Consider the following 20,387-nt stretch of genomic DNA (forward strand, 5'->3'; position numbering starts at 1 on the left):
AATGGCTCTTCATTGCTGGCTATTTTGGGGAGCAGCTCTGGTTCATGCGAGAGGCTCTGCTTCTTCTCACAGTCCTGACCTGGTCGTGCCATGGTAGGCCAACCCTGGCTCTGCACTCCCCCAAGCATCTGCAAGGGAGGTGCAGGCATGGCCTGGCCACCTCTTAGCGGAACCTGAGACCATTGTAGCTTGGGACTAGATGGGCTTGTGACTGGACCTTTATGAGACAGAGTTTCCAAATCTTTCACCCTCAAACATTTGGCCCCCAAACCATCTTTAAAGTGATGGTTTTGGTGCTGAAGCATAGCATGAACCTCAATCATTCACCAGGAGGTGTCTACAAATTTGGGGGCGGGGCATGTGCTTTGGTGCGGCAAAATGGCAGTAATGAAGGATGGAGAGAAATGTGGTTCAGATGTTGAGAAATTACCCACCACATTTAATGGAACTCAAGTAATAGAACTACTGTTTATTTCGTGAAAATGCTCGTGTGCCTTGCACATGGTAAACTCAACAAGGGGGTGTCATACGATGACACAGGAGGCCTGGGGAGTAAGATGAGCAGGACTGTGTTTCCTTTTTTCTGTGAAGCCTCCCACATGGAGTTCCACTTCCCTCCCACCCACTCTCGGTCTTCTCTGTTCCTCACACCACACAGCAGTTGTGGGCGTGTGGTTGGGCCAGGGTGGGGAAAAGAGGAAAAGCTCAAAATCTAGAGACACATCACAAAGATGAGCAGTGCTGCCCAAACTGAGTTTTTCATGGATCAGGAGCTCTATCAGATGTTAATGAGTGATGACAAAGGGAAAAAAAGTCCAGGAACCAAATGCTGCTAAACTGGGAGGGCTACACAAAATCAAACCAGTTTCTGTCCTGGGTATTTTCTCCAGCCTTTAATCTGCTATTGGGAATTTTTCAGGGTGGAGATGCTATAGTATTTTGTAGCCTCATTTGACCAAGGAAGGAAGTCTGTTTTCACTGAGCACCACTCAGGGCCAGAATTTTGAGGAGCACAAACTGATCCCTGGACTTCTCTCCTTTGCTTTACTTTCTCATCCCACTAAGCTGACTTCCAATAATAGAGGAGAAGCGAAGGTGTGCTAAAAATAGTAATTCTCAAATGTGAGAGTAACTGTCACCTCGGATCTTTCCCCTCAAAGTATGGTCTGGGAACCAGCAGCATTGATATCATCTGGGAGCAAAATGAACACTCTGAGTCCCATCCTCTCAGATGTCCTGAATCAGAATTTGCATTTTAGCGAGACCCCCAGGTGATTCATATGCACATTAAAGTTTGAGATGCAGACTGAGGGTGCTTGGTACTAGACACTAATCTCAATGATTCTGATTCCGTGTCTCCAGGGTGAGGCCCAGGTATACACATTTTCAAATAACCCACCTTCAGAAGATTTTGATGCAGATGGTGTGTAGGATCCCTACTGAGAAACACTGATTCAATTACAGAGCTCCTATGGCCCAAATACCCTGCTATAAAGGTAACAAAACAGCCCTGTGGGAACATGTGGTTTCACAGCAGCACCTCTACAAGGTAGATGATGATAATCACCTTCATTGTTAGAAATTAGCAAATGAAGCCCTGGAGGGAAACTTGGGAAGGCCCTGGACCAAGGTTACCCAAGGGTAAGCAGGTGCTTCCGGGTGAACAAGTGCCCTCCTGATAGTCCTCCCCACCTCGCCAATCTCTCTCCTCCTCCTCCCTAATCAGTGCCTCATTCACAGCTATTGCACTGCTAACAGTCTTTTCTGGGGCAGCTTTTGTTTTAAGTGAAAGGCCAACAAAACACTGCTGGCTATTTGTGCTTGCTAATGATAATTCTGATTAGCTCAATTCTGTCAGCTGACTCTGGGAAGCCAGGGGCCAATAGCAGCTGGCTTATTTAGTCAGGGCCTGGCCCATCTTCTAATTACCAGCATCATTTGGGCTTGTTTCCTCCAACTGTAGACTTGCTTGAGTTCAAGTCATTTTCAGCTGTTGCATTTACATGAGAAATGGTGATCTGTTGTGTCTGTGTCTGTCAGTATGCCAGCCTCCCCCTCCCTGTAGACCTCCTTGCAGACCAAGTGAAATGGCACGTGTTTCCCTGGGTTCCCAGGCTGCCAACCGCAGCGGCTGACCAGCTGGTCCCAGTGGGAGGCACAAGGCCAGCCCTGTGGGCGCGTGGACATGTTGGCCTTCAGTTGGGCTGGCCAGGGTGACCTCTTCCCAGCTTCTGAATCCAGATTGTTGTCCTACTCAGGGGCCTGACAGGGTGACCAAATGTCCCAGTTTGCCCATGACCAAGGGTTTTCCCAGGACACAGGACTTTCAGTGCTAAAACCAGAGGAGCTGGTCACCCTATGCCTGGCACATCAGGACACAAAGGCAGTGTGACAGCATTCAACCTTTCCTGGATGATCTATCTGGAATTTGGAACCGAGCACGACTGGGAGTTGGAGCCCTATCTTTCCCTATCAGGCCTAAAGCTAATGATGCGTCCCTTCACTACTCCGTCTTATTTTGCTTTTAATCTCCACTGCTAATCAGATAGGATGAAGCATGGTTTCCAACAAGAAAATGAATAAGTGGAGGTCTACAGGCATGTTCTGAGATGAGGGTGGCACCAAGGTAAGAACGACTCGTGTGTAATCCCATTGAGTGGTGGTGCAACACCCTTAAAGTACTCTCCCCAACACAGAAACATCGTAAGCATTCATTCTGTGCTAGGCAGCCTGGGCAATGCAATATGTCACAGATACTCCAAGCCCTCGAAGGGATGACAATCCCATGGGAGAGACCAATACAAATACAATGAACTCCACCTGCTACAAGGATACCTGGGGGATCACTAACATGGCAGAAGCCCGCGGGAGCTAGGGAAGGGAGAACTGAACTGCTTCCCTTACTGTATACCAGCACGTTACATTCATGATCTCATGTAACAGCTAACATTTCTTACACACTTACCATGTGACGAACCCATTTAATTTTTATAATTCTATTATTATATCCATTCTAAAAATAAGGAAAATGGGGCTTTGAAAAGCCAAGTATTTTGCTCAAGGTTGCAAATTAGCAAACGAAAGTTCCGGGGTTGGAACCCAGAGAGTCTGAGTATTGTCTTCTGCCCTGTATGATCTGAATCTCCTACCCTTGTGGGCTGCTGGACTCTCAGCAAACCCATGTGTTGGACGATCAGTCAATATCAGACAAAAGCAGTCGAGTGGGCTCTGGGAATGGAGGAGTATGGCTATGCATGGTGGAATCATGGAGGAGGGAAATATGAAGTGGGGTCTCTGAGTTCTACACTGTGGAATCCCAAGGCATGAAACCAGGAATGTCCCACTGGTGGTGTGGGAACTCTGGGGATGCTGACATCCTAAAGGAAACTGGCTGGACAAATGCTGCCCTTCTGGCCCCCAGAGGCATTAGAGTCTAAAGAATGTACAAGCAGAATGTGAAGCCAAATGCCTGACTACTTCATCATCCTTCAAGGGCCAAAGATGGATGATTCATTATTTTATATTTTTTAGACTGCAATGTAAATTTCTCAAGAGTGTGTCTTTCTCATGTGCTTAGAACATCTATCTGAACAACTTGCTTTGTATATATATAGAGTACTTAATACATGCAAATCAAATAAAACTGTGTTGATTTGATATGCTATGCTTGATATTAATATGTGCATTGCAACAGTTGACTTACTAGTTAGGTATTCCAGCACTATAAACTTTGAACTGAAGGCTCTTATTTCAGCAATAACAGTCCACAAGTATAGCATTCTTAGTGGACACTAAATATGCTAAATATCCAGAGCCTGACATTATATAATTATTGGCCCCAGAAACATTCTCAATATCTTTTTTTGTTATTTTATAGGTTTCGGTTTATGTAAACAAATCTATAATTTCAGACAATAAAGCATTAAAAACTTATTAATATTTAAAAGCATTAAGACTAATTTTCCTGTAATTATAATGAGCAAAACATAAATGTAGGAAGAATACTGAATACTGTTTCAAGCAAGATTTAAAGAAATATAAGCCTCTGGAGGGGGCGGAAATCATACATTTCTTGCTCACTTCCACTGTTAGTAATTCCTGGTTAATCTAATCATTGTTTTCCTTCCAGGTCCCCAAAGGGATTCTTATCTAGAATATTGGCTTGTTTGGGTCCTCTCTCTCTGACTCTGAGACTTCAAGTCAGCTCCTGGTACTGCTAGATGCTAGAATCCCCGGAGCCTTCTTCATTTATAGAAAATAAGTTTTTTGATGTCAAAGAAAGGCTTTCTCTACTTGCTAATTCACACTCAGTTTTATCCTACAATGGCTGTTATGCTTCTGTGCATAAAGGAGAAATTGACTTTCAGCTCTATCCATCTGATGTTTCTGTTCCTTTAGCTCAGCAAAACTGAAAGTGTGAGTGCTTAGGACAGCCTCTTCCTTCTCATGGGCCTTTGGGGAAGCTATTTTTCCCTCTGCCTGAAGGTGTCCACTGAAGAGAACTGAACTAAAACCCTCAGAAGCAGAATGATGTCTATGAGATCTCAGTGGTTTCTCCCTACTCTTCATGTGCATGGTACCTGGCCACTCTTTCCTCTGTCCTTGACATTTTCTGATATTAGCTTTATCAGCTCTTTCCCATCACCTTTTCTTCTTGGGGTGGTTGTTTACCCACACAGCCTTTATAAAAGACAATCTAGCAAAACTCAATCATCAATGTGTTTTAGCCTCTTTCTGTACAAGTTGCCCAACTGCTTTCAGAGACAACTCAGTTCCTGTCCCCAAGAACTTTCTAGAAAGCTGCTGTTAAAGAAAGTGAAGGAAATTAGCTCTTCTTCAGCTAATGATATGAGACATCTCAATTGTATCTAAAAATCTTGCTTTGTTCCAGAACTATTGACTGATGCGAAGAAAAATATTTTTTTGCCATGTACTCTCATAGCACAATAATAGACTGTGAGTTGGGAAACTCTAAGGTGATATATAAAATTCACCAACATCTTCTTTGCCAGATACAGGTAGTGTACTGCATTAAACATTTTTTTCATATTTTGTTCTTTGATTCTTCAACATCTGGGGCCTTCCTGACCCTGGACAGACTGCACCTCTTAGGGCTAGCTAATCCCTAGAGATGATAAATTCACCTCAAGCTATTTATACACCACCAACCAATACAAACCAACCGATCACAATCTCACACCCCCAGCCACCTCCTCCATCAGGGGCTCACACTAACCACCCCAGGGCCAGGTACCAGCCAAACCACGGACATCACCTATGCCCCAGAGCCCACTGAGATTATTCAAATTAGTTGACCCTATGCCTGCCTACTCTGCCTTGCCTGTTCCTTCCAGGGAAACCACAAGAAAGGCTTTTGCCCCCGTTTTTCCTGCTCCCTCTTTCTCCTGACCAACCCTAATGCTTCCCCATGTGGCCCTCATGGTGTGGCATGCCCTCTTCTCTTGGGATCTGTGAGTATAACGAATGGTCTTTTCAATAGCAGTCATTGCTCCATCTGTTGGCTTCACCATATGTATAAAATAATAAAATCTATATTTTAAAGCATGTACATAAAGAGAAAGGGACAGCAAAGAGGACAGCCTGGCCCTGGCATTCTGGCCATTATTCAAATGGAGATGGATGAAATGCAGTTGCTCTGTCAGCTATTGTTAGCAAAACTACCACTTTAGCTGTTTCAAGAAAAAAGCATGACTTTTCTATAAAGCAATGTATTACACTGGATAAGAAAGTACTCCATAGAACCAACCAGAAACAGCTGTGATGAAAGGGTTTGCATTAAGATACCACATGTTAAAAAAGGTGATGAGGTTGTTATGGGTCCTTGACTTCTAAAGCACAAACTGAATACAACCGTAAAAATGGCTTATAAAGAAAATAAAAGTAATCCCTGTTCTCACCCAAACAATAATACTGAAGTTTTATATCAAATGCTCTGAATTCTAATATATCCCATTAAAACTGCATTGCAGGATATTCTGTATGAAAAGCAAAGTCCCTATGCTACTGTATTCTTATTTAAAGCTTACTTCTGTCTCTATCTCTGGAGCAAAAGCTGTTCAAGAGCAGCTTTATGTGACATCTTACGCCTAGCAGCTGGCACACAGTAGGTGCTAAATATTTATTTACTGACCAAAGAAGTGTTTCTGATCATCTTTGATTAACAGTGTGAGAGGTGACATGAGACATTGAAGATGCCCATTTAAGGGATTAAATAAATAGGTGAATGATTTCAGAGGTGACAATTAAAAGCTACTTCCTCTGGCCCAAACGACTCCCACTACATTTTGTCACCTCTTAGAGAGAAATCTAAAACATTTATGTGGTGGCAGTGGACATCTTGGCATCTCCTGGCCTTTAGCTGACTGCTAAACCCTGTCCAATTTTGCAATCCTTCAGACAAGAGCTAGTCATTAGTGAGCATTTCCATGGGTCTGGCATATACTGTGATGAGTGGCTGAGCTCACCGGGGTGACTCAGGTGCCATTTCTGCATGGTGACACTTACCAAGGGCTCTAGCTCCTTGCGGTCTATGAGGTTCATCTCTGTGACAAAGTAATAGAAATGTTTGTAGCAGGTATTGACATGGGCCTCTGCACCCATCACAATGACCCGGTCGAAGTGGTGGATGTACACGTGGACAAAGACCCGGAAAAGGCGGCACAGGATCTTCTTGCAGATCTGAAGGAAGTTCTTTGGGAAGGGAACACCTAGGGAAGAAAAAAAAAAAAAAAGGAATCAAACCATGATGTGAAAGCTCATTTTCCTCTTACCTCTAATATAAGAAAACTGGTAAAAGGATGGTGAAGCTACAGGGAGACTGGCACTCCCTGTCACAGGAGTACTAGGGAATGGTGGGGACTATAGCTAATTGCAAAGCACCTTCCCACCTCCTTGTCAAAGGGAACAGCCACTGCACAACTCCAGCCAGCAGTGGACATATGGGGATGGAGGACAGTGTTGTTAGAGCTTCTGATTTTTCTTTCTTTCTTTTTTTTTATTGCAGCATAATTGATTGTACATGTTTGTGGGGTACAGAGTTGACTATCAGTATTTGTGTACAATAAGTGATGATCAAATCAGGAAATTAACATATTCATCCTTGCAAAACGTAATCACTCTGTGTGTCCATTACCCAATTTCTCCCTAACTCCCCTCCCTCTCCCTCTTTCCCACCTCTAGTAACCACAGTTCCGTTCTCTCCTTCTGAAAGTTCAACGTATTACTGTGATTGTTTTTTTCCCTCCCTTCCTCCCTTTCTTCATTTACTCCCACTTATAGCTGAGGACATGCAGTATTTCTCTCTGTTTGCCTGGCATGTTCCACTTAACATAATTTTCTCCAAGGTCATCCACGCTGCTGCAAGTAGCAGAATTTCATTCATTTTTATGGCAGAATAGTATTACATTGCATATATATACATATGTGTGTGTGTGTGTGTGTGTGTGTGTGTGTGTATACACACAGCACATTTTCATTATCCAGTTGTCTGTTGATGGACATTTAGGTTGGTTCCATATCTTGGCTATTATAAATAGAGCTGCAATGAATCGGGGGTAGAGGTATCCCTTCGACATGATAACTTTCATTCCTCTGTGTATATACCCAGCAGTGGGATTGCTGGATCATATGCCGGTTCTATCTGCAGTGGGTGAGAAAACTCCATAATGTTTTCCAAAATGGCTACACTGGGGGGGCTTCTGGTCAAGATGGCAGAGTAGACAGTTCCTAGCGTTACTCTATCCCCAAAATCAATGAATTTGCATCTATTAAAAAGCAACAACAGGTGGCCTGAGAGCTGTGCTGGAACAGGCAGGAGCCACACACCGCAGGACCCCCAGCCCAGGCTAGTTCCTGCTGCCCAGAATTGGCAGTCCCTTCAGGATCCAGGCCAGGCATCAGGGTGGAATGAATGAACTATGATCCCCCTGCCATAATGACTAAACACCAAAGGAAAAATACCATAAATATGATAAATCAAGAAAGAACATCACCAAGAAAGGAAAATAATAACTCTCAAGCTCTAGATCCTACAGAGCAGGAACTTCTTGAAATGGCTGACAAGGAATTTAGAGCAAAAATTCTAAGGAAACTAAATGAGATACAAGAAAATTCAGTTAGACAACACAATGAAATGAGAAAAACTATACAGGATCTGAAAGAAGAAATGTACAAAGAAATTAATGTCTGAAAAAGAATGTAGCAGAGCTTGTGGAGCTGAAGGATTCATTCAATGAAATAAAAAACACAACAGAAAGTCTAAGCAGCAGGCTGGAACAAACAGAAGACAGAATTTTTGACCTTGAAGACAGGTTGTTTGAATTAACACAGGCAGACCAGAAAAAAGAAAAAAGAATTTAAAAAATTGAAGAAAATCTAAGAGAGATAATAGACAATTGTTAAGTGCTCAAATATCAGAATCATGGGTACTCCAGAAGGGGAGGAAAAAGGAAATGGCATTGAAAACATATTCAATGAAATAATAGCAGAAAACTCAGGTACAGGGAAAGTCACAGATCTTCAGATTCAGGAGGCCAAAAGATCCCCAAACATATTCAACCTCAAAAGTCCTCTCCAAAACATGTTATAGTTAAACTGGCAAAACTCAAAGACAAAGAGAGAATCTTAAAAGCCGCAAGAGAGAAGCAGCAAGTCACCTATAAGGGAGCCCAAATCAGACTAACATCAGACTTTTCATCAGAAACCCTAAAAGTCAGAAAAGAATGGGATGATATATTCAAAATACTAAAGGACAAAAATTGCCAGCCAAGAATACTGTACCCAGCAAGGCTATCCTTCTGAAATGAAGAACAAATAGTATATTTCTCAAAGGAACAAAAACTGCGGGAGCTCACTACCACACAACCAGCCTTACAAGAAATTCCCAAGGAAGTACGGGGTTTGATACCTGGAAAACAACCATCACTGCCATGAATACTCAAGAAAGAACAAAACCTACCAGCTAAACAAAAATGCCAACAATAAAGACAAAAAATAGTTTTATCTACCACTCCAAAAACCAAACAAATACAAAAGACAAACAGAAAATCAGAAAGAAAAGATACTTAAGATGTCTAAACAAAAATCAATAAAATGCTAGGAGTAAATCAGCACCTTTCAGTAATAACTCTAAATGTAAATGAATTAAATTCCCCACTCAAATGACACAAACTGACTAACTGGATTAAAAAGATGGACCCAACAATATGCTACCTTCAAGAGACTCACCTCACCTATAAAGACACACATAGACTAAAAGTGAAAGGATGGAAGAAGATATACCATGCAAATAGAAATGAAAAACGAGCTGGAGTAGCTATTCTTATATCAGATAAAATAGACTTTAAACCAAAAACCATAAAAAGAGATAAAGAGGGCCACTATATAATGATAAAAGGATCTATCCATCAAGAAGACATAACAATCATAAATATATATGCACCCAATGTTGGAACAGCCAGATTTATAAAGCAAACACTATTAGATCTAAAGAATGACATAGACACTAGCACCATAATAGTGGGGGACCTGAACACCCCACTTTCAACATTGGACAGGTCATCTAGGCAAAAAATCAATAGAGAAACACAAGATCTCAACAACACTTTAGACTAATTGGACTTGGCAGATATCTACAGAACATTCCATGCAATAACCTCAGAATATTCATTCTTCTCATCAGCTCATGGAACATTCTCCAGGATAGACCACATGTTAGGTCACAAAGCAAGTCTCAATAAATTTTTTAAAAATGGCATTATTCCATGTATTTTTTCAGATCGCAATGGATTAAAATTAGAAATCAATAATAAATGTAACTCTGGAAACTATACAAACACATGGAAATTAAACTTTCTACTTAATGACACATGGGTCCAAAAAGAAATTAAACCGAAAATCAAAAAAATTTCATGAAACTAATGAAAATAGTGACACATCATAAAAACACCTATGGGATACTGCAAAAGCAGAACTAAGGGGGAAATTTATCGCATTAAATGCTTACTTCAGAAGAATGGAAAGATGGCAAATAAACAACCTAACACTTCACCTTAAAGATCTAGAAAAACAAAAACAATCCAAACCCAAAGTTAGAAGATGGAAAGAAAGAATTAAGATCAGAGCAGAACTAAATTAAATAGAAACCTGAAAAATGATACAAAAGATCAATGAAACAAATAGTTGGTTTTTTGAAAAGATAAGTAAAATTGACAAACTTTTAGCAAGGCTAACTAAGAAGAGAGAAGACCCAAATAACAAAAATTAGAAATGAAAAAGGTGATATTACAATCGATACCTCAGAAATACCAGGAATCATTAGAGACTACTATACACAATGATATGCCAACAAATTTGATAATTTGGAGGAAATGGATGAATTTCTGGACACATACAAACACCAAAACTGAGCCAAGTCGATATAGAAAATCTTAACAGAATAATAGCAATAAAAGAGATTAAAACTGTTATCAGAAGACCCCAACAAAGAAAAGCCCAGGACCAGATGGGCTCACTGCAGAGTTCTAGCAAACCTTCAAAGAGGAACTGATACCAATTCTCTACAAACTATTCCAAAAGATTGAAACAAAGGCCATTCTCCCAAACTCACTCGATGAGGCAAAATTCACCCTGATACCAAAAACAGACAAAGATACATCAAAAACAGAAAACTATAGGCCAATATCATTGACGAATATAGTGCAAAAACCCTCAATAAAATACTAGCTAACAGAAAACAGCGACACACACACAAAATTATCCACCATGATCAAGTGGGATTCATCCCAGGGATGCAAGGTTTGCTCAACATATGCAAATCAATAAATGTGATACACAACATCAATAAAAGCAAAGACAAAAACCATATGATCATCTCTATAGATGTTGAAAAAGTATTTGACCAAATTCAACATTCATTCATGATAAAGAATCTCTACAAGTTAGGTATAGATGGAAAATATCTCAACGCAATGAGAGCCATATATGATAAGTCTACTGCCAATATCATCCTGAACAGGGAAAAGCTTTCAGCTTTTTTTCCTTAAGAACAGGAACTAGACAAGGATGCCCACTCTCACCACTCCTATTCAACATAGTGTTGGAAGTACTAGCCAGAGCAATCAGAGAAGAGAAGGAAATAAAGGTCATCCAGATTGGAAAAGATGAAGTCAAACTGTCCCTGTTTGTGGATGATATGATCCTATATATTGAACAGCCTAAAGCCTCTACAAAAGAACTCTTAAGAGTTGATAAATGATTTCAGCAAAGTAGCAGGATACAAAATCAACACACAAAATCAGCAGCAGTTAATCAAGGATGTTAAAAATCTCTACAAAGAGAACTACAAACCACTATTGAGAGAAATTAAAGAGGACACAAGAAGATGGAAAGATTTCCCATGCTCTTGGATCAGAAGAATTAACATTGTGAAAATGTCCATATTACCCAAAGTGATCCAATGCAATCCCCATCAAAATTCCAATGACATTTTTCTCAGAAATGGAAAATCTATCCAGACATTTACATGGAATAACAAAAGACCATGCATAGCCAAAGCAGTTCTGAGCAAATAAATAAATAAAGCTGGAGGCATAACACTACCTGACTTTAAACTATATTACAAAGCTATAATAACCAAAACAGCATGGTACTGGCAAAAAAACAGACACACAGATGAATGGAATAGAATAGAGAACCCAGAAATAAACCCATACACCTACAGCCATCTGATCTTTGACAAAAACACCAAGTCTACACACTGGGGAAGGGACTGCCTCTTCAGGCAAATGGTGCTGGGAAAACTGGATATTCATATGTAGGAGAATGAAACTAGACCCATACCTCTCACCATATACCAAAATCAACTCAAAATGGATTAAATAATTAAATATACATCCTGAAACAATAAAACTCCTTAAAGAAAACATAGGGGAAACACTCCAGGAAGTAGGAGTGGGTACAGACTCCATGAATATGAACCCCAAATTACAGGCAACTAAAGGAAAAATAAACAAATGGGATTATATCAATCTAAAAAGTTTCTGCACAGCAAAAGAAACAATCAACAGAGTGTAAAGAAAACCAACAGAGTGGGGGGAAATATTTGCAAAATATATATCAGACAAAGGATATAATCCAGAATATACAAGGAACTCAAACAACTTTACAGCAAAAAAACAAATAACCCAATTAAAAAATGGGCAAAGGAGCTGAATATGCATTTCTAAAAGGAAGATAAACAAATGACCAACAGAAACATGAAAAAATGCTCAATGTCACTCTGCATCCAGGAAATGCAAATCAAAACTACTTTCAGATACCATGTCACTCCAGTCACGAGGCCTAATATCCAAAGACTGAGAATGATAAAATGCTGGAGAGGTTATGGAAAAAATACACTCATACACTGTTGGTGGTACTGCAAAATCGTGCAGCCTTTGTGGAAAATGGTATGGAGGTTCCTCAAACTATTACAGATAGATCTACCATATGACCCAGTGATTCCACTGCTGGGAATATACCTAGAGGAACGGAAATAATCATGCTGAAGGGATACCTGTACTCCCGTGTTTATTATTGCAGCACTATTTACAACAGGCAAGAGTTGGAACCAGCCCAAATGTCCATCATCAGATGAGTGGATAAGGAAACTGTGGCATATCTACACAACAGAATTCTACTCTGCTATAAAAAAAGAATGAAATACTGCCTTTTACAACAACATGGATGGACTTAGAGAAAATTAAATTAAGTGAAATGAGTCAGGCACAGAAAGAGAAATAGCACATGTTCTCACTTATTTGTGGGAGCTAAAAAATAAATAAATAAACACAGAAACAAATAAAGGGCCGGGGGTGGAGAAGACACAACAATCACAACAATTCCTTGAACTTGTTAAGTGAACAGATATATGATGTTGGGGGCAGGGAGAGATGAAGGGGGTAAATAGGAACGGTTAAAGGGTCATGAAAATCAGCTACAATGTATATTGAGAAGTTGAAATAAAATAAAATAAATAAATAAATAAAGAAGTTTTAAGAAACAAAAGAAAACAAAAAAAATGGCTGCATCAATTTACAGTACCACAAGAAAATTCAGAAATCTAGAGTTCTAGATGAACCTGTTGGACTTTTTAAATGTCAGCAATTAATCTGAACTTTTAAAAAATACTACAGGGTAAAACAAAACATTTCTGTATGACAGACTTAGCTTGCAGAAGCTACCATTTTTCAAATTCTGACCAAAACTTTTCCCAAGGCACACTGTTTCAGAGGTGGCCAATTTCAGCAAACTTCAAACTTTACCTCACACTTATCCCCTTTTATCTCTTTGAGGAAGGTAAGAGTTGAGGGGTTATTTTTTTCATAACACAGAAGAGGTGAGTAGTCACAGCAACTCATAGCAGAATCACAAGCCCACTTCCTTTCTCCTTCCCAAATACTGCTTAAACTTTTGTTATTTTCACTGTCCTTAAGTGGCGACATGTTATAACGAATTCCTAAGTTAGACACACTTGTTTGAATTCCTGCTCTGCCTCTTTCCCAGCTGTGTGACTGTGGGCAAGTCACATCTTCTGGGTTCTCGTCTGTAAGGGAGGGGTCATCATAAAGGCCTTCCTTGCACAGCTAGGAGGGTGCTAACATGATACTCTTATGGTGCCGAGAACATAAATGGAAATGTATGTCCCCCATTCTCTCTGCAAGAAAAGGTCTGGAGAACCTTTCACTTGTTATGAGGAAAATAATTACCCTTATCAAGAAATGGTAGACATGATTACCAGCCTTTCAGCAGAATTGCAGAGCTGTGTCCAGGGCATGCCCCTGGTCACCAGAAGGCCTGGAATGTTGCTGCTCTTGCTTCCACAGGGACCCAGTGGCAGCTGTCTGGAGAGAGACGCTCTGTAACAGGATCAGCTGGGACTCCTGGGGCAGGGTGAGGGAGACTGAACACGGCTGGCAGTCAGCAGTGACAGGATCTGCCCTCCCAGGGTCCTGGCACTGATACCAGCTTTTCTTGAAAAACAAAGTGGCCCCATATCAAATGAACCCAGAGAGAGACTTGGGCACAGCTTGGCAGCTGACTGGGCAACAGATGCTCAGATTTGGGGGTGAGGACGAGGTAAAATCGGGGAGAAGGTGGAAGGCAGCACCTTGCACAGCTTACAGGCTGTTTTCTCTGCTGAAGTGGGGCCAGCAGAACCACAGCTGTCAGGCTGGAAGAGGGTCTGGAATCCCAAGATAGGTGTGTTCCCTTCAGAAGGGGAGTCCTGGAACCCATCTGGTAACAACATTGACATGTTATCTTCACAACCTACGTGGGAAATAGGTTTTAGTCTTTCTGTTTCACAGATGAATAATATCAAGGCTCTGAAGCATGAATTAGCTCGCTAAAAAGTGTCAGGGCTGGGAATTGAACATGTCAGCCCGACTCTAAAACCGAAAGTATGGGTATGTTTGGAGTGTGACTCCCTCTTGCCTAGGTTAGAGGCACCACCCAATTGCTAAGCACAACGAGGCATCTCAAGGTTACTCTTCAGTGGCACAAAAATATAAATAAGGAAAAGAAAAGCAATGGGGAGAGAAGGGCAAGAAAAAAGTCCAGTGTCAGAAGTCACATCCAGGGCAATAAGAGGTCGGCTAATACACTCTGCTGCCTTCAGAGAGAAATGTGCCCGGGCCTTAAGGCCATGGGCCTGGGACTAATAGTGAACGCTAACATTTACTGAGTTCTTACTCTGTCCTAGGGACTATGCCAAGCACTTTATGTGGATTAGCTGATATTGAATCCACAGACAGCCCTTAAATTATTGTTTCCATCTCACAGATGAAGAAATAGCCTTGGGAAAATTAAACAGTTGCCCAAGGTCACCCAGCTGGCAGAGAAGGGACTGGGACCCAGGTAATCTAACCTCGAGGCCCATGAGAACCCTGCACCCTGATCCTATGACACTGCTCTGGGGCTCCACGCACACCTCCAACCTGTGTCCCTGGCCTTTCCCTCAGGTGTGCTTACCTTCCACTGTCCCTGGCTCCAGTCTCGTGGAGGCTCACAGCTGCTGGGGGGGCACAGGGAGTGCCAGCTGTGCCAGTTTGTCTGCCTGGCCCTGTAAGCCACTCCCCACACCCCACACACTGACTACAGATAAGGCAAAGTCTTGGACACACTGAGGGTATTCACAGCAATTGCTAGGTCACTCTAGATTGTCCCCAAACTGCTTTCCTCCCACCCCTGTCTCTGCTCAGCTCTGAAGTCTTGGCTCTGCCTTCCATTTCATACCTGATCTATGGCCTCGTCTATGACTTTGAAGGTGGTTTGCCTCTACTTCTCTCTTTGTGGTATGGCTTTAGAGTAGTTGAGAGATGCTGGTTTTGGAGTCCAGAAAACCTAATTTAAAACCCTAGCCTACCACTCACTAGCTGTACAGGCAAATTATTTCATCCCTCTTTATTATAAAATCGATAAACATACTTACTTTGTAGTGTTCTTATCATAGTATTTGTATTGTGCCTGGCACTTACTGGGAACTTTGGGATGAGTTCCTGCTTGTGTTATTTCCCAGCTGAACTCCTCAGGTAGGTAGGACCTCAGACTCAGAAGCTCTTGGCTCTGGCGGTAAGTGGGGCCTGACTCTTCCCCCATTCCTCCCTCGCATGGAATTCACTCTTCAGAAGCAAAAGCTGCAAATGGCTCAAGTCAAGACATGCTCAGCCTTCACCATGGTCACCCCAGGCCACCTCTGGAAGCTAGGAGAAGAGGCTAGGAGCCCCAGGGAGCCTGGGAACCCCAAGGAGTTCTCTGCTAAGCCAGGGACAAAAATCCCAGCTCACGAGAGAGTGGAGTTAAGAATTGGAGAACTACAGGCATTTTGGAAATTCATTTAGTTATTGATGATTCAAGGGCCAACTGCATAGTTTATATACTATTTTAGCCTTTTTCTCCCTTTCTCTTCTGCCTTCTAGATGTTCAGATCTGTGTGTGTGTGGGTATGTGTGTATTTTAAATAAACCTTCTTCAGACGTGGGAAATTGAAGAGATCATCCTCCAGTTGTAGAGAACCCAGATATGCTCCCTTCAGTGGACTCTGGAACTTACTCATCCTGTGTGACTGCCATCACAGTGGCAAGACGGGGCAAGACTCAGCCCGCTAGCCCCACTCCCTTCACTGACAGGCCCCAGAGGGGCTAGTTCATGAAAAGTGATTGATCTGAGGTGTATTTTTTTTCCCTTTATGGTACTGAAAGAAGTATCTAATCTCCATTAAATAGCCCAAGAAAAGGGAACCCTGAGTGAGGCCTACTATGTGCCAGTGTGAAGTAATTTAACCCAGTGACATCTGGTATTAATATTTCAGGTGTTTTTTTTAAAAGGTAGCTGAGGCTCAGCTCAGTTAAAGCATTTGCCCTGGCCACACAGCTAAAAGGAGGTAGAGTTTTGACTCCAAACCTTAGGGTCTTCCTTCTGCATCTTGCTTCCTCAGGCTCCATAGTAGCAGGAAACGCAAGGGACGAGACCATCATTTCATGATCTGCACATAGCTCGCTAGAAGAAGGAGCTCAAAAAATGTTTGTTTTAAATAAATACAGTCCAGCAGTAGGAAGTATAAAAGGTGAATGGATCATCTCAAATGGACACGTGGCTAGTTACATCAGCAGCCTCAACGAGGTGGTTGTGCCTGCTGAGGCTGGGCACAGGGCAGTCTGTGTGGTCCCAGCATCAGGACCATAACCCATCTCCTTCTGTTGCCCCTTCTGCCTCTCTTGAGTACATGAGACACTATGGACCCTCCACTTCGGTATTTCCCAACATGTGTTCTAAAAATCACTAATCCTGGGAGATCCTTGGCTAAAAAGAGAGGGTTGTAAGGTCAAATATATTTGCAAAAATGCTGCCTTCACAAAGGTTTATTACAATATACCCTAAATAGCAAAGGATCTGCGAATACCTGAAGTAAAAATTCCTCTGGAAACTTTGGATTCCCCTTTCCCCATAATATCTATTGGTTTAAAACACAGAGTCTGTAATCAGACTTCCCAGGTTTCATTTCTGGCTTTACCACTTATTAACAAGGTAACTGTATGCAAATGGCTTAGTCTCTTCAAGCCTCAGTTTCCCCATCCAAAAGAAACATGGATATATTAACGTTATCTGCTCATGAAGTTGTGAGTATTAAATACATATGCATCTAAAAAGCTTTGCTTAATGTCTTGGAAATAGTTAGCACTCTACTGTGAACTGTTAGTTTTTGTATCCTATTGGCCCAATGTTCTTTGTAACATACTTTGGAATTAAATTTCTCCCACATACTAATTTTCAGGAGGGCAGTCTTGCTATTAATACATCAATTCTGAATTTGCAATGAACTTAGAGCAGCAGGTACTCAATTAAGCACAGGGTTCTATTCTACCTTGCATTATTTTCTACAATTTTCTCATATTTATATCTTATATTGCTGTAAGTTTTCTGAACAAAAGGAGTTTGTTATACTCCGATTCTACTTTTAAAAGAAAAGCACTTGGCACAGGCAAGGCAAGGAATATGTCATCAAGCAAAATTGAATCAGAAAAGAGAAGAGGCCTTACTTAGTCAAGATGTGAATCCATCACCTCCTATTTGGGAGAAGAAAATAGCCCACAGCAGAAATGATAGCTTTTTGCCAGAGTCTTGATATAGTCCTGGCTCAGAAGGCTGCACATTGCTTTTGGGGAAAGGGGAGGAGAACTTTGCGATACAGAACATTTTGATCCAGCCTAGAGGGTGGGAAGAAAGAATCTGCAACTCCTCTCTTTTTATCACTAAAACCTCCCTTTTCCTGCTTTCAATCTAGTTTTTCTAGATAGTTAATTTTCAGTCACTGTATGCAATTAGAAAGTTAATACCTGACAATATTAACCAGAAGTCTGAACTGAAATAGACTGTATGTCTTAAGGATTTGGGGTTAAACTTTGACTAGTCTTAAAATAACCAAAAAACCCATTGACAATAATCACAGACAGTTAGACACATATTGATGATACAGAAAACAACCTTTGATCAGAAGGTCTTTAAGTGATTTGCAATCACCAGTAGAGCCTTAGAGCATGCCCTTCCTCTATCCTGCCCTGAGCTATACCCCATGACTCTCAAGTTTAAAGCTGGGAAATTTCAGACTTCAAGAAGTTGGCCTGAAATGAGAAAATGTGTTCAGACGCATGCTCCACGAAGAGGTGATGGACATCCAGGTGTCCGAGGATGACCTTGGGTCATGTGGTGTGGCTTAGTGTCTGCAAATGGGTCAGTACTGAAATGGACTTCATGAACCCAAAACAGGGCCAGGCTGAGCTCAGATTCCTGAATGAACAGAGGCAACATGCCTGGGCAGAGGTCAGAATCCAAACCAACCACTCAGATGAGGTTCCAGCAGGGATTTGCTCAACAATTAGACTCAAAGCGAGACTAGAGTTTGCTGGGCGATCAGGCCAAGAAGGAGGCAGGCCTGGGAACTGGGGTGAAAGTAGAGGGTGAGGTGAGACTGCAGGTCTGGGGTCTCTCTTGCAGGCCTGACAAGACAGCCCCACAGCTCTGTCTCTTCTGCTCATGAGGACTTGGTACTGTCAGCATCTGACTGAGCCCTGCTGAGTTTATAAATGTGTCTAACCGCAATTTTTTGCTCTCCAAGCCACATTCAGTGTGAGAACTAAATTGAGCATAGAATATAATAATTTCTCTGGGATGGATTTGCCTTTCATCTCTGACTTAGTAAATCTTTTTCCCAAACAAAATTTAATAAAAATTCCAGTAATTTCTGAGCTTCAATCCATTTTTCTTTCTTCCTCTTTCCATCCTTTCCCCTCCCTTCCACTAAGCCCTCAAATGCTCCACTCAATCCTTCCTTTTCGGGCACCCCTGGAAGAAAATAAATTGTCTAATTGGCTTTTGTTATTCTTTTTATCCTGTTATGGAGGCTGAAAAGGGAAAGAGTCCTTCAGAGAATGCAGAAATGCTTTGGATGACAAAGGCCCCCAAGTCAAGGGGGGTGTTTCTGAGCTGCTGCTGCTCATTCCTGTTTTCTCTCTTCTGAAGACAAAGGCAAATCTTGGGAAGGAGACTGGCCTGTGGTCCATTCTGGGCTGGACCTGGGCTTTGGAGGAACGGAGAGTGAGGATGAGAAGATTGTCTCCAGAGACACCAGAGAACTACCCCCAAACATCCCATGTTGGGCAAGCAGCTGGCAGATATTCCAGTCCATCTTATACCTAGCTCACGCCTCTTCTTTCTTTACAGCTTGGCTCAAAGCTTCCCCTCCTTCCCAGACTTAGGTTCCCTAACATCTGCTATGCTGCTCCTGAGATTTTCCTAAGCACAGATCACAGATGGCAATTCCCCACTGACGTGTGGGAATCCCTGTCTCGGGTCTGCTACCCAACCCCCAAGACTGGACACTCTCTGAGGACAGGGACTGTGTCTATCTCCTCACAGATGTTCCTTAGTGCCCAGCGTGGAGCCTGGCGTGGGCAGGTATGAAATAAATTCTGCTGACTGTTGGAGTGGGAGTCAAGCTCCTAAGCTACCTGCTTACCCTGAGACCAGAGCTTGGAATGGCAGAGGGACTGACTCAGGATTTACAGAGCTAGTTTGTGATGGAAAGGGATCTGAATCCAAGTTAATGTGACCCCTGAGCCTACACTCTTGCCTCTCTGCTAAGAAGCTTTGCAGGGCTCTTACTACTCTTTTTTTTCTTGCTCCAATCCAACTGGCAGAATTGGGGAAATAAAACTTGTTAAAAGACAAAGGTGGGAAAAGGCAGTTTGGCTCTAATGTCCCCAAACTTCCATGCCATCAGGCCTTTAGGGCACTGGTTAAGCATCTACCTCTGGTGTTGATCATACCTGGGTTCAGATTCCAGCTGGAACTAGCACGCTGCCTCCCCTTCAGCACGTCTGCTAACTTCCTAAGGTTTGGTTCCTTATCTAAGGAATGGTAATCACAATACCTAACTCTTTAGGAGACTGCAAGGATTAAAGGAGAAGCACAGTGCCAGCAGGCACACAGGAGGTATCCAGAAAATGGCAGCCGATGTTCCAAATGTTACAAAGATGGCTCGTCCACATCAAAGCCATGATGGGGTAGGGGAGAGGACAGGTAAGACTGCCTTTTCTCCAAAGGACAAAGTCTTTCCTGGAAAGTAGATTTGGAAGAAGTGTGATATATGGGAACATCACGTGAGCTGTCCAAGGAGCTTCCACATAACGCATGATGAAACCTATGCCCAGCCCATCCTTCAGGAACCCCTGACGGCATGCCAGAGTAACATAACAAGAGGTGCCCACATTTCTCCTTAAAACTGATACACATGTCTGAGAGCATGTGTGCTGTCCTTTTGTCTTTGGAGT

General features: G+C 42.1%; 1 protein-coding gene across 1 annotated transcript in view; it reads right to left on the minus strand.

The window, feature by feature from the left end:
* The window catches only part of MOB3B (MOB kinase activator 3B), a 118,264-nt gene that overhangs the window by 24,194 nt on the left and 73,683 nt on the right, over positions 1–20,387 (minus strand). Inside the window, exon 2 of the mRNA XM_063081410.1 lies at positions 6,526–6,728. Within this exon, the coding sequence (XP_062937480.1) occupies positions 6,526–6,728 (203 nt within the window). The remainder of the gene's footprint in view (positions 1–6,525; positions 6,729–20,387) is intronic.

This window comes from Cynocephalus volans, chromosome 16 (genome assembly GCF_027409185.1).
Source record: "Cynocephalus volans isolate mCynVol1 chromosome 16, mCynVol1.pri, whole genome shotgun sequence".
NCBI lineage: Eukaryota > Metazoa > Chordata > Mammalia > Dermoptera > Cynocephalidae > Cynocephalus > Cynocephalus volans.